Source organism: Corapipo altera, unplaced genomic scaffold (genome assembly GCF_003945725.1).
Source record: "Corapipo altera isolate COAL_440 unplaced genomic scaffold, ASM394572v1 218, whole genome shotgun sequence".
NCBI lineage: Eukaryota > Metazoa > Chordata > Aves > Passeriformes > Pipridae > Corapipo > Corapipo altera.
Window position 1 is genome coordinate 258,253 of NW_020885072.1, and position 13,129 is coordinate 271,381.

Genomic DNA, 13,129 nt, shown 5'->3' on the forward strand with positions numbered 1-13,129 from the left:
CAGGAGCCACAAATTCACTTCCAGGAATCCCAGTCCTATCCCCAGGAGCCCCAGTCCCACCCCATGGGCCCCAATCCCACCCCATGGGCCCCAACCCCACCCCCAGGAGCCCCAAATCCACCCCAGGAATCCCAAATCCACCCCAGGAATCCCAAATCCACCCTGCAGAGCCCAAAATCCGCTCCCAGGTGCACAAATTCCACCCCCAGGAACACCAATCCCACCCCCAGGAATCCCGAATCCCAATCCCTGCCCCCTCACCCGTCTGGTTGAGGCCCGTGGGGCCGATCCATTGGCGCTGCTTTTTCCTGGAGACTGGAAGGCAGAGGTGGGTGGAGAGCGGGAATTGTCTCTCCAAGGATCTTCCTGATCCTTCCTCCGGCTGCTTCCCCCCTGCCAGCTCCATATGTCATCCCAAATAATCCCCTCCCACACCATAATTCCCCCTCGGGATCCTCCGGCTGCTCCTTTGTGTCTACTTGGAGCTTAATCCCCCTTTCCGCTCCCCTGCTTTGTGCCCATTCCATGTGGGACAGGCTTAGGGATAATGGGAGAGGTCTGGAGATAATGGGTCAGGTTTGGGAACAATGGGACAGGTGTGGGGACAATGGGACAGGTGTGGGGACAATGGGACAGGTTTGGGAACAGTGGAGCAAGCTTGGAGATAATGGGACAGGTGTGGGGACAATGGGCCAGGCTTGGGAACAATGGGACAGGTTTGGGAACAATGGGGCAGGTTTGGGAAAAATGGGACAGGTTTGGGAATAATGGGAGAGGCTTGGGGATAATGGGACAGGTTTGGGAACAGTGGGGCAGACTTGAGGACAATGGGACAGGTTTGGAAATAATGGGACACGTCTTGAATAATGGGACAGGCCTGGGGACAATGGGATAGGCTTGGGGACAATGGGAGAGGTCTGGGAATAACAGGACAGGCCTGAGAATAATGGGAGAGGTTTGGGGACAATGGGAGAGGTCTGGGAATAATGGGACAGGCTTGGGGACAATGGGAGAGGTCTGGGAATAATGGGACAGGTCTGGGGATAATGGGAGAGGTCTAGAAACAGTGGGAGAAGCTTGGGGACAATGGGACAGGCTTGGAGATAATGGGACAGGTCTGAGGACAACGGGAGAAGCCCGGGAATAACGGGATGGGTGTGTGGAACACGGCACAGGCTTGGGGACAATGGGACAGGCCTGGGGATGGTGGGACAAGCCTGGGAACAGCGGGCCAGGGGTGGGCTGAGGATCCAGAGGGTCACCTACTCCTCTTGCGGAGCCTCCTGCAGGCGGGGGGGCCGCAGACGAGGAGGAGGACGAGGAAGAGCAGCAGGGCCAGGCAGATGCTCCCGACGGTGCCGGCGGATGTGCCGCTGGGAAGGGGCTTGGAGTCCTGGCCTGGGAAGAGGATGGATGGCACCGGACGAAACCCTCGCGCCCAGGTACATGAAAACCCACCGGGAGCCCGAATCCCACCCGGCAAGGCATCCCTCATCCCTGCCCGTTCCACAGGGCTGGGAATTCCAGCTCCCGGCACCCCACGGATCGCCCCCGGAACGGCGCCTTACACACGACTCTGGTCCGGGAGCAGTTCCGGGGGCTCCCGAGGTTCCCGTGGCAGAGGTGCAGGGGGTCAATCCCGCAGGTGACTCCCGTGGAAGGCGGCTCCCGGATCTCGGTGCTGGAGGTGAGATTCCCGCAGCGCAGCTCCCGGCAGAGCTGGCGGCCGCGCTGGGAACGCCGCGCTCCGTCGTCACACAGGGACAGCCACTGGCCCTCGTGGAAAACCTGGATGTCCCCCTCGCAGGGAGTGGGGCCGGAGCCCAGCCTCCGCTGCACCCGCGGCTGGGAATCTGGGGGACGGAGCAGGAACGGCCATGGGGATAACGGGACAGCTCTGGGATAATGGGATAGGCTTGGGGGTAATGGGACAGGTCTGGGATAATGGGACAAGTCTGGGGATAATGGGACAGGTCTGGGATAATGGGACAAGTCTGGGGATAACGAGACAGGTCTGGGATAATGGGACAGGTCTGGGATAGTGGATGGGGCTTAGGGACAATGGGACAGGTCTGGGATAATGGGATAGGCTTGGGGATAATGGGACAGGCTTGGGGATAATGGGACAGGCTTGGAGATAATGGGATGGAGTTGGGGATAATGGGACAGGTCTGGGGATAATGGGACAGGCTCGGGGGCAATGGGAGAGGTCTGGGATAATGGGACATCTTGGGGACTGTGGGATAGGCTTGGGGATACCAGGACAGGTCTTGGGGTAATGGTACAGGTCTGTCAGATCCATAGAGAGGGAAGTCAGATCCATGGGAAGGAGCCTGACACATGGAGAGGGATCAGATCCACGGGCAGAGAGGGATGAGATCCATGGGATGCCTCATGGCTGGCTGCTGGCACACGCTCCTTCCCCTGGCACAGGGATGCTCCTGGCACAGGGATGCTCCCGGCATTCCGCCTCGTGCCATAGCGGATGTGTGTGGGCCAAAGCAGAGCCGAGCACTGAGGAGCTTTGAACTATTCCCATGGGAATGCAGCATGGAAGCTCTGCCAGCTGCTGTGGCACAGCCCAATAAACCCCCAAATCCCACGGGATGGCTTCCGAGCTGGGGCAGATGGTAGGATTGCTCTGAGCCCCGTGCCTTGGATCTCCATGGAAAAGGGCAGGGAGGGGCCCAGGTCTGGGAGATGCCCACGGCTTGGGGATGCCCGAGGTATGGAATACCACCCAGAGGGGCTGATCCATGGGTTCCCTGCTCCCATTTGGAATTTGGGACACTGCCGTGGCCCCTCTCCCTCCCCGGCTCATCCTCGTCCGGCACTGCCGGGAACTGAGATTTCCTGTTTTGCCTTCGCACCCCGGAGAGGAAGAGCGGGAGTGGGCGGATGGAGCTCTGGGCAGGAACCCGGAATTCCCCCGGGATATCCCCCCCCAGAAAGGCCTGGATGCTCCGTGTGCGCTCTCACCTGAGCAGGTGACGAAGGCAGGAGTTTTCCCCCGGGAGCTGGTCCTGTTGAAGCATTCCAGGAGGGAATGGCTCTCGCAGGGCTCCAGCGCTTCCCACCTCACCGGCAGGTGGATCCCGGGCTCCGGCTCCCGGTGTCCGTGCCCGGCGGTGCCGCAGCGCAGGTCCCGGCAGACGCGGGTGCCCAGATGTGCCCAGATGTGCGGGGGCATCCTGGCCACGGCCCCCCACAGCCCCCCCTTGTGCAGCTCCAGGAATCCGGAGCAGCTGAAATTCCCGTCCACCAGCCGCAGCCTGGGCGGTCCTGGAGAGGGATTGGGGGGAAGAGCAGCGTGTTGGGGATTGGGACGACATTCCGGGGGTTGGGATGACATTCCTTTCCATTCCTGAGGAGAAAGTCCCTAAATTTGGAGTTTAATCGCCGCATGGATGGATGGGGGCCTTGGATCATTTGGAAAGGGGGTCTCACATTCCCTGGGATGGGGTGCTTAGATCCCCCAGGATGGAGGTCTTGGATCCTTTGGGATGGAAGTCTTAGATCCCCCAGGATGGGGTGCTTAGATCCCTTGGGATGGGGACCTTAGATCCCTCGGAATGGGGTGCTTAGATCCCTTGGGATGGGGACCTTAGGTCCTTCTGGATAGGGTGCTTAGATCCCTTGGGATTGGGGACCTTAGATCCCTCGGAATGAGGTGCTTAGATCCCCCGGGCTGGGTGGGGGTGTTGGATCCCTCGGGATCGGGGTCTTACCGGTGGGCTCCAGGGTGGTGTCCGGAGGTGCCGGTGGGAGCTTGGGAGTGGTTTTCTCCGGCTCTGGAACGAGAAGAGAAGGAGCCCCATCAGCCTGGATGATCCCTAGGGATTGAGGTGAGCGGGGTGAGGGGTCCAGGCTCACCTTTGCAGGAGACAATAACGTGCTCCGTGCAGTTTCCCAGCTCCCAGTGGCATTCCACCAGCGCTCCCTCCGGATTCCGGCACCTCACAGGCTGTGCAATAGGCTTCTTCCCGCTGGGAATGAGGAGCTGGAAGGGCTCGGGGCTGGGGGGGCCGCAGCCCATCCGTCGGCAGATTTCACCCAGGTTGGACCGTCTCACGTTATCCCGGCACACGCGTCTCCAACGGCTTTCCCAGTCCACCTCCAGTATCCCGGTACAGTGGCATCCGCCACCGACGAGCTGCAGGCCGGGATCTGCGGGAAAACACCGGAATTATGGGGCTTCCCTTCCCTTCCCGGTAGGTTTTCTACATTCCAGGGAATGATGGAAAAGCCCTTTTTCGGGATGTCTCACAAGGTGGGACAAGGGCTGGAAGGGGGGGGATGAAGAGAAGGTCACGGGGCTGAGCTGGGATGATGCAACTGGAGCATCCACCACGGTCCCGGAGCCTGGTGGGATTCCCGAGGTGTTTATCCCCCCCATTCTCACCTCGAGGTGTCCGGGTGGCTCCTCCATGGTCGGGAATGGCTGGAAGGAAGACGGGGATGGGGCGTCAATCCCGGAGCCGCCATTTTGGGGCAGAGGCTCCGGCGCTCGGTGGTTTTGTGGGAGGAATGGGATTTTGGAAGGGGGGGAAACGGGATTTCGGGGGGGAGAAAAGGGGTTTGCCGCCTGTCCGTCCGTCTGCTGGGGGTTAATTAGGGCCGGAAAAAGCCAAGGGACCTGCTAATTACCCTTAATTTGCTGCGCTCCTGGGCGGAACATCAGGCCAAGCAGCTGGGGCGGGTGCCATGTGGACCAAGGGAAAGCTGGGAATGGCAGGAGCCGGGCGGGAATGAGGATGGGGAGCACCCCTGGGCTCACGTTTGGGGTGGGATGAGCACCCTGGAGTTGTGCTGGCGGGGTTTTGTCCCCCTCAAACCCCCTCCCCACCCCGAGCCCCCCCAGCTGGGCCTCGCCTGGGGCAGCATCACGAACTCCCAGGGCCCATTCCCTCCCAGAACATTCCTGGGGCGGGAAAACCGGGACGTCCCAGCGCGGGATGTGAGCGATGCCCCCAGCCTGGGGCACCCCCAGCACTCACCCCACATTCCCAGGAGGAGCAGGAGGCACAGGGGGGGCAGCCGGGGTTCCATGGGTGCCAGCGGCGGGATGGGGGGCACGGGGTGCTCCGGAGGCTCCGGAGGCTCCACTGCCCGGGCCTGGAGCGGGCGAGGGAGGGGGGCCCGGGCAGGAACCGGCTGTTTTTCCTCCCTCTGTGGTTTCCTGACGTCACGGTCGTGCCGGTTTCGAGGCTCGGCTGCCTCGCCAGGTCCCGCCAAAAAAAGGGGGGAGAAACCCCGGGGGGGGAGCTCAGCCCCCTCCCCAAATCCCAGGATTCCCACATCTCTGGGTATATCCAGTGCCGAGGGAATGTTTGGGGTCACGACCCTTCGGGGCTGAGGAGGAGCCAGTGCCCACCCGAAACACTGTGGAACCCCCCGGGAAGGGGACGAGGGAAAGGTTTATCCAGGCACATCCCAGTTTCTGGCATTCCAGGGATGCCCCCTATCCCGGCAAGGGCATGTGGGGCACTGGCAGGGCTGGACCAGGGCGAGGCAGAGGCGTTAATTGATTGGGCCCTAATTAATTCTTCCAAATCCAGGTCATGCATGTTAATGAGGTGGCTGTTTTCCATTGATCCCGTGGTGTTCCTGCTGGAAGGAGAGTGCCTGGGGAGCGGGAATGGGAGCATGGAAATTCCCTTCCCTTCCCTTCCCTTCCCTTCCCTTCCCTTCCCTTCCCTTCCCTTCCCTTCCCTTCCCTTCCCTTCCCACTCCAATCCCCCACCCTGGAGCAGGATCTCAGCTCCCCTGGGACTTTCCTGGGTGCTCCCTGAACTCCCTGCTTGTTCCTATCCCCACCCCAGTTATCCCAGGGGTCCTCCTGACCCCCCAGACTGGGACTGTGGCAGGAGCAAGCCCTGTCGGGATGTTCTACCTGGAGCTGGCCCCCACCCAGTTCAGATTTGAAAATTGCCCAGAAAAAGGGTGTAATTCCCAGATCTGCTCCCACAGGACTCAGCCGGGGGGTCTTTGTGCAGGATCCAGGCCCCAAATCCCCCCAAATCCACCTGAAATTGGTGAGTCCCTCACACACATCCTGGGATACTTCACCTCTAGGAAAGATCCACATTATCCAGGGGTGTGTGACCTCTATGGATATGGGATGCCTGGGATCCAGCCCTTCCCTGGGAGCCTTGGCTGGCTCTGGAGGCCCTGGAATCTCACAGGCAGGATTTGGGATTGGATTGAGCATCCATCTTGCCGCTGGTGGCGGGAGTCAGCTCAGCATCCTGTGACAGCTCGGGATGCTCAGGATCTCTCCCCGGGGGGATTTTGGGATGTGCTGACATGTTGCCGGCCGTGAGGAGCCTTTTAAAAAGCAGGAACTGCCTCTGGAGTGAGCAGGGACGAGCTCGTCTGCCGGCAGCACCTGCTGGGATCAGAATGAAAAAGGGGAAAGATGGGGGTTTTCCAGGCGGGAACGGCTCGGATAAAGGGTCGGCACCGCTGTGGGGGTGGAGGGGGCACATTCCCTGTGGGGCCACGGGCTGGGTTGTCCCGCTCCCAGGGAATCCGTGACCCCCAGGGCTTTGGGACCCCCGGGCACCAAACCCCCCTGAGGTCATGGATACCACCCCACGATCCCGGCCATCCCGACGTCCTGGGTGCCGTCCTGCCCGTCCCCCCCCCCCGGTGGCACAGGGATCGGGGGCACCACGCCCCTGTCCCCCCCTCCCCGTGCCCGCCCCGCTCTCAGCCCCCGCCTGCCCCGCTCCCTTTGTCGGGGTTTTGCTGCTATTTTGGGATTTCCTCCGTTGTCGCGGCTCCTTTGTCGGGGCCTCTCGCCCCGCGAACACCTGAGGGGTGCGGGGGGGCCGCTTTTTCCGCGGGGGGTGCGGATGAACCCCGACCTGCCCCTCGGGGCAGCCGGAAAGCCGGGGCTGGAGACGCTCCGGGGGGCTGGGCTGGGCCGTGGGAAGGGGGGTTTGGGGTGCGGGGGAGTCCCCCGGGGCGGGGGTGGCAGCTCTGGGGTGATGGGTGGGTGCTGTGCCCCTCCAAATCCAGCGGGAGCCTGGTGTGCTCGGCTCCGGCATCCCGCTGGGATGCGGGTGGAGCTCGGGAGGCTGGAGGAGGTGATCCCTCTTTTGGGACCCCCGATGTCCCCAGAGAGCGTCGTTCTTTGGGTTTTGGGCTGTCTTCCCTCCCAGCATCCCCTGGACAGGATTTATGGGCCCCTCTGGGATGGGGACTGTGTCCCAGTGGGATACAGGGAACCTCTGGGAGTGAGGGGGACAGTGTGGGGCACCAAACCCTCCCGCATCCCCAATTCCTGGGGTGTAATTTCCACTCCCAGAGCTGGGTGGGGCCCCTGCCACCCCCACCCCTGCTCCTGCCGGCTGGGAATGGGATATCTGGACATCCCAGTGGGCAACTGGGAGCGCTTGGTGGCCCAGCCCCACTGTGGGAATGGTGACGGGTCACTCCTACAGAAGGACAAGGAACACGGTGGGAAAAGCTTTTAATGGCAGCACAGGGGAATGGCCAGAGAATTCCAGAGGTGATTCCAGCAGCAGGATGGTGGCCTTGGCCAGGTGTCCCTCTGGAGCAGCGGGAAAGGCTCAGTAGGCAGTTCCCTGGATGTCGTCATAGTCACTGCCCTCGGAGAAGTCGGGATCCTGTCCCGAGGGATCCATCCGACCTGGAGGGACACAGCCCATCAGGGTTTGGGAGCAGAGGATCCCTGAGTCCCCGTATCCCCCCACCAGCACGAGATCCTCACTGGGATGTTGGGAAGTGTCTCCGGTGGGCTCCGTGCCCGGAACGTTCTCGTACCACTCCCCTGAGGAGGTGCTGGAGCTGCCGGTGGGATCGGGATCTGCTGGACACGGAGGTACCCAGGGCTGGGAGGGCACTGGGGTGGGAATGCTGGGAGCTGCTGGGGGAACTGGGAGAAACAGGTGCTTACTGGGACTCTCCATCCCCGTTCCCATTCCCGGGGATCCCCCACTCTCGTTCCCTTCCTGGGGTCGGACCCATCCCTGCTCACATCCCTGGGTCTCTCCATCCCTGGTCCCATTCCTGGGGTACCCCCACCCTCATTCCCCTCCCCAGGGCTGTCCTCATCCCTTATTCCCACCTTTGGGATCTCTCCTTTCCTTATTCCCACCCCCGGGGTTTCTCCATCGCTGTTCCCATTCCCAGGGCTCTCCCCACCCCTGCTCCCATTCCCAGGGTTCTCCCCACCCCTGCTCCCATTCCCAGGGCTCTCCCCACCCCTGCTCCCATTCCCAGGGCTCTCCCCATCCCTGCTCCCACACATCCCTCTGGCAGGGCCCACCGGTGCCCCAGCTGTGCTGGGAGGGGACGTTGCCATTCCAACAGGGATTCGTAGATGAGGAGGAAGAGGAGGAGGAGCTGGAGGAGCTGTTCTTCCTTCCAGGGAATGGGGGGCCCATCCTGGCTGGTGCTGCGGGAACAAGGACATCCAGTGTAGGAACAGGGAGGAGCCGCCCCCTTATCCATGGGATATGCCCCCCTTGTCCCGTACCATCCTCAGGGAATGGCTCCATCCCGTCCTGTCTGGGCCTCGGTGGGAGCAGCTGCTCCCCGGGATGGCGGCGCAGCGAGTCTGGGAAAGGGAGAGCGGTGGGAGTGACAGGGATCCCAGGAAAAGGGAACGGGAATCCTGGAGCGTGGGGATGGAGATCCCAGGCAGGGTGACAGGGGTTCCTAGGGCGAGGTGAGGGGAATTCCAGAGGGAATGGGGCGCTCACTGTAGAAGGTGGAGAGGGCAACGGGCGGCTTGCTGCTGAACTCGTAGTATTCCGAGTCAGAATCGGAGGTGGAATCCTTGGAAAAGGCTGTGCCCAGCGGGTCTGAGGGGTGAGAATGGGATGGGGGATGTGCCATCAGCTGGGATCCCCTTCCTCACTCCCCACATTCCTACCAGACCCACCTGATCCTTTGGGAAGGTTGGTGGGAATCTCCCTGTAGTCATTGGGAATCCCGGAGGGCACGTCAGGGCTCTGGGAGCTGTGGGTCACCAGGACTGGGGTGGTTATTCCCAAGGAACACATGGCTGCGAGGACAATGGGCATGAAAAGCTGAGCTGAGCTCAAAAAGTGGGATGTGTGCCCCAATTCCATGCCCAGTCCAGAATTCCTCACCGCTCCTCTTCCTCAGCCTCAGCAGAGCGATGGAAAGGGCCAGCACGGAGAGCAGGAGCAGCATTCCCAGCACCAGGCACAGGATAAAGAGGAGACTATCCCACGGGAATTGTGTCCCTACAGCTGGAGACCCTTCCTCGGCTGGGACAGAGAATGGACACAAGTCATTCCCACCTAAATCCTTCCTCCAGGGAATGGGAAGGAAGGGATTGCAGGACACTCACCCCGCGGGACGGTGACATTCCCTGTTGTCCCTGTGGCCGTGGGGGTTGGATCCAGCAAACCCTGGGAGCCTGGAGAGGGGAGCGGGGACAGAAATCAGACCACGGGGATACCGGGGGGAGGGCAGGAATTCCCTCCCAGATCCCAGCGGGATGATCCCATACCATTGCAGACCACCCCGACCGCCCGGGACTGGTGGCAGGGAGCGGATCTGTTGAAGGTCCAGCTGCAGAACGCCAGGGAAGCCTGGAGGCTCCCGCACTCGTACAGCATCCTCCCGGGAAGCGTGTGTCCGAAGGAGAGGCTCTGGAGCGGCGTCCCACATCCCAGGCTGCGGCACAGCACCGCCGATTCCGGCCCGTACCAGGTGCTGTCGCACACCGTGCTCCAGGTGCCGCGGAAAAACACCTCCAGCCTGCCGGCGCAGCCGTCCCGGCCCCCGGAGAGCCGCCACTCCTGGTGCTCTGCGGGAAAGGACGGGGATGTGCCTCCCGCCCTCCTCCCCGCTGGAGCCGGGATGCTCCCAAACCCACCTGAGCAAACCACGCCGGCGTCCTCCTTGTGGCTGCAGTCGTGCTCCGGAGCGGCCGGGCATTCCCAGAGGTTCCTCTCGTGCCCGCGGCATCCCAGCTCATCCCGGAGGATGGGGCCGTGCCCGCGGCCGAAGGCAGAATTCCCGCGGACGCTCACGGCGCGGCCGCACCGGAGCTGCCGGCACACGACGTCGGCGTCGGGAATGTCCCACCCGTCGTCGCACACCGTCCCCCAGGTTCCCAGTTTCTCCAGCTCCACGCGGCCCTCGCACCGGCTCCGGCCGCCGGCCAAGCGGAGCGCTCCGGGATCTGGGAGGCACACCGGGAATGGTGACCCGGTGATGTTCCCAGTGCCCCCTTCCCACTAAAAAGTGGGAGCAAGGGGGTGCTCCTAAGGATGTTCCTCGCCCTCCCGGCACTCACACGGCGTCACCGAGGCGTTCCCACTTGGAATACTGGGAGATCCTGTCGGCTCTGCGGGAGCTGTGGGAAGAAAGGGACAGGGGGGTGAGGAAATGAGCCCCCCAGGATTCCCAATTTGGGGATGATGATCCCTCTGAGGTGACATGGCGGCACATGGGGACGACGGATGTGGAATCTGATCCCACAGATGCAGATCCCCACGGAGCGAGATCAGCAGGATTCAAGAGGTCAGTCCCTCCTTTTGTGGCTCATTCCTGGTTTTCCTGGCAAGGAGCGGATGGAAAACAGGAAGATGTGGCCCTGTGACCACCCGGGGGGGGGCACACGGAGCGGTGCATCCCAATCCCCCCAAAATATGGGAATTCTCCCAGTTGTGGGTGGCTCTGTGGGACCCACCCCCAGCCCACGTGGTCACGGCGCTCCTGCATCCCAAAAATCCGTCCCCACGAGGTTTCCTGGGGCTAAATCCTGGCGTGAGGTCCGCTCGGAGAATTTTTTCCTTAATTATTGGGAATATTGGGACACAACTCACCAGTGGAAGAGCTGAAATTTGGGACGTCCTCATGCATCCGGCCTGCTCCTGCTTCCCGGCTCATCCCTGTGGACACAGAGGGGCTGTACCTATCCCGGAGCCACAGGGGAGTGCACGCTCCCGTTATTCCCGGGAAAATTACCCCTTTGGCTTTTGTGGGGTGAAGGATCCCCCAGGAGCGAGGGGTCTCTCCCTGTTCAGGGGGGGCTGGTTGGGTGGGGATCCCTGGGAGCTGGTGGGGCATGGATCGGAGTCCAAACGACCAAGGAAAAGCTCGGGGACAAGGGGGAAAAGTGGGAATGAGCTGCTCTGTGGGGGTGGAGGTGAGAGGAGGAGCGGAAATGGGGGTGAGGGGCCTGTTCCCCGATCGATCCGAGGCCTTGAGGCAGCTCCTGGCAGCCATTTCAGGACCCAAAGCACCCCAAATCCTGCTGGGATTGGGGGGGTGGGGAAAGGCTGGATCACACCCCCAAACCATCCAGGGGTGACAGGAGGGACAGGATGGGATTTGGCCCCGGAGCATCCCACAGGGCTGGTGGGTGGGATGGCTCCGAGAGCACTTTTAGGGGCTTAGGATCCCAGTTTTGGGGTCCCCAGGGTGGTTTTAGGGGTCCCTCATCCTGAGGAGACCCCAGTCCTTAGGACTGCCTTTCAGGGAACCCCTTCCCTCCCTCCCAGTGGACAGCGAGGGTCGGAGGAGCTGCGGAGCCACCACCAGAGCATCTGCCCTGGGACCTCCATCCCGGGAAGGTGGCAGGTCCCCAACCCCAAAATCCGTGGATCTGGCACCCCGAGTTCCCGAATAAGAGGCTGGGAAGCGACGGGCTGTGGATGGCGACGTACCTGGTCCGGGTGCCGCGGCGCAGAGAGCCACCACGAGCAGGCACAGCCCCCCCATCCCTTCGGCGGGGCAAGCCCGTGGGATTTCGGGATCCGGGGGGGGAGTCTGGAGGTCCCTCTCTCGGGGCAGGGAGGTCTCGCTGCCCCGGTGGTTCCGGGATGGAGGCAGAGGGGAGGAAGCCGGGCTGGCATCACGAGGTGTGCCGGGGTGGCCCCATCCTGCTGCCGGCAGGGAGGAAACGGGGCAACGGAGCCCCCAGAGCCCCCCCCGGGGCTTGGGAACATCCCAGACCTGGGGGTCCCACCCCGGGGAGAGCGGATCCGGTGGAGATTTGGGATGGCGCGGGGGGATTTGGGGTCTTCCAGGCTGCTGGAGCTCCGTCCCTTTTTTCAGGGATGAGGTGGGTGGGAGGAGATACCCGCAGGGCACAGCGGGAGGGGACCCCACAAATGTGTCACCCATCCCTATGGATCAGCTCCAAATCCTTCGGGATGCTTACTTCCCAGGGAAGCTGGGAGTGGGGAGCTGGGATGGGGCCTGGATCCCGACCTTCCTGGATCCTGCCCAGGATCCTGCCCTTCATCCCAACCTGGATGCTTTACTTCCAGGATGGGCTCCATGCTGGACAGGTGGTGGTAGATCCATCCGGGATCTGATCCATCCAGGAGTTGATCCCATGGAGTCACCATCCCGCTGCCTTCCGGATGGAGTCACTGCATCCCAAGCAACTTCCAGCACATCCAGGACCACCCCAGAACCCTCCAGGGATACGTGGTGAGGGATGGGATGGGCATGGTGGGGGAGGGATGGGGTGGGAGCTGGGGCATTCCAGGAGATGTTGATCCTACTGTGGGTGAGGGCTTGGATCCGGCTGGACACCTGGAGACCTGGGATGCCCTGAAGGAGGGACAGGACCAGGATTGCCCCATCTCAGTGGGGTTTTTGGGAAGCTTTGGGAAGCTGGGATCAGGATGCTGGGGTGTGGGAGGGCGTTTCCTGCTACCACCCAGGGCGATTTAGGAGTGCCTTGGGATCACTGGGAGGCTGGAAAAAGGGTGGGAATGTCCACGGTAACCCCAAATAAAGGGGGATCAACCCCTCTGGCCAGTTCCAGAGGGGACATTTGGGTGGATCAAGGTGGGAGGAGACCCAGTACCAGGCTGGTGTTGAGGCTGGAAGGTGGAGGAGGAGAATGGCAGGAGAGGGAGGAAAGAGATCCCTTATCCCAAGGTCACCCCAGCTGGGCCAGGGCCAGGATCCATTCCCGTGACCAGCTCTCACATGGATCCAAGGTCAAGGGCATGTTCCTGTTCCTGGAAGCCTGGCACTGCCATGGGAGCAGGATGGGACCCAGTACCAGGATCAGAGGAGATGCCACACGGAGCGGGGGGGGGGGGGGGGGGAAATCCCCCCCTTTTTTTTTTTTTTTTTAAATACTTTATTTTTGTAACAA

The 13,129-nt window shown here is 62.1% G+C and overlaps 2 protein-coding genes across 2 annotated transcripts in view; both read right to left on the minus strand.

The window, feature by feature from the left end:
- Positions 1–6,308, minus strand: part of CD5 (CD5 molecule) — a 7,194-nt gene extending 886 nt beyond the window's left edge. Inside the window, exons 1-9 of the mRNA XM_027669240.1 lie at positions 6,221–6,308; positions 4,998–5,213; positions 4,403–4,441; positions 3,874–4,167; positions 3,729–3,791; positions 2,980–3,282; positions 1,569–1,853; positions 1,267–1,398; positions 262–315 (exon numbers count right to left, since the gene is read on the minus strand). Of these exons, the coding sequence (XP_027525041.1) occupies positions 262–315; positions 1,267–1,398; positions 1,569–1,853; positions 2,980–3,282; positions 3,729–3,791; positions 3,874–4,167; positions 4,403–4,441; positions 4,998–5,213; positions 6,221–6,308 (1,474 nt within the window). The remainder of the gene's footprint in view (positions 1–261; positions 316–1,266; positions 1,399–1,568; positions 1,854–2,979; positions 3,283–3,728; positions 3,792–3,873; positions 4,168–4,402; positions 4,442–4,997; positions 5,214–6,220) is intronic.
- A 1,234-nt stretch (positions 6,309–7,542) lies between these two features.
- Positions 7,543–11,733, minus strand: CD6 (CD6 molecule). Its single transcript, XM_027669221.1, has 12 exons — positions 11,679–11,733; positions 10,304–10,354; positions 9,881–10,189; positions 9,512–9,811; positions 9,350–9,418; positions 9,126–9,266; positions 8,915–9,037; positions 8,733–8,834; positions 8,478–8,587; positions 8,277–8,384; positions 7,739–7,931; positions 7,543–7,657 (listed from the first exon to the last, which is right to left on the minus strand). Exons 1-12 carry the CDS (start codon positions 11,731–11,733, stop codon positions 7,578–7,580), a joined length of 1,641 nt encoding a protein of 546 aa, XP_027525022.1. The 3' UTR covers positions 7,543–7,577.
- Positions 11,734–13,129: the final 1,396 nt, after the last annotated feature.

Excerpts from the sequence above, each read along its gene's own strand:
- CD6 (XM_027669221.1), bottom strand. The coding sequence starts at position 11,733 with ATGGGGGGGCTGTGCCTGCTCGTGGTGGCTCTCTGCGCCGCGGCACCC. Across the intron at positions 10,355-11,678 it reads CGCCGCGGCACCCGGACCAG|AGCCGACAGGATCTCCCAGT; the intron begins GTACGTCGCCAT and ends CAGCTCCCGCAG. Across the intron at positions 8,385-8,477 it reads AAGGGGGGCATATCCCATGG|AGCTCCTCCAGCTCCTCCTC; the intron begins ATAAGGGGGCGG and ends GGAAGGAAGAAC.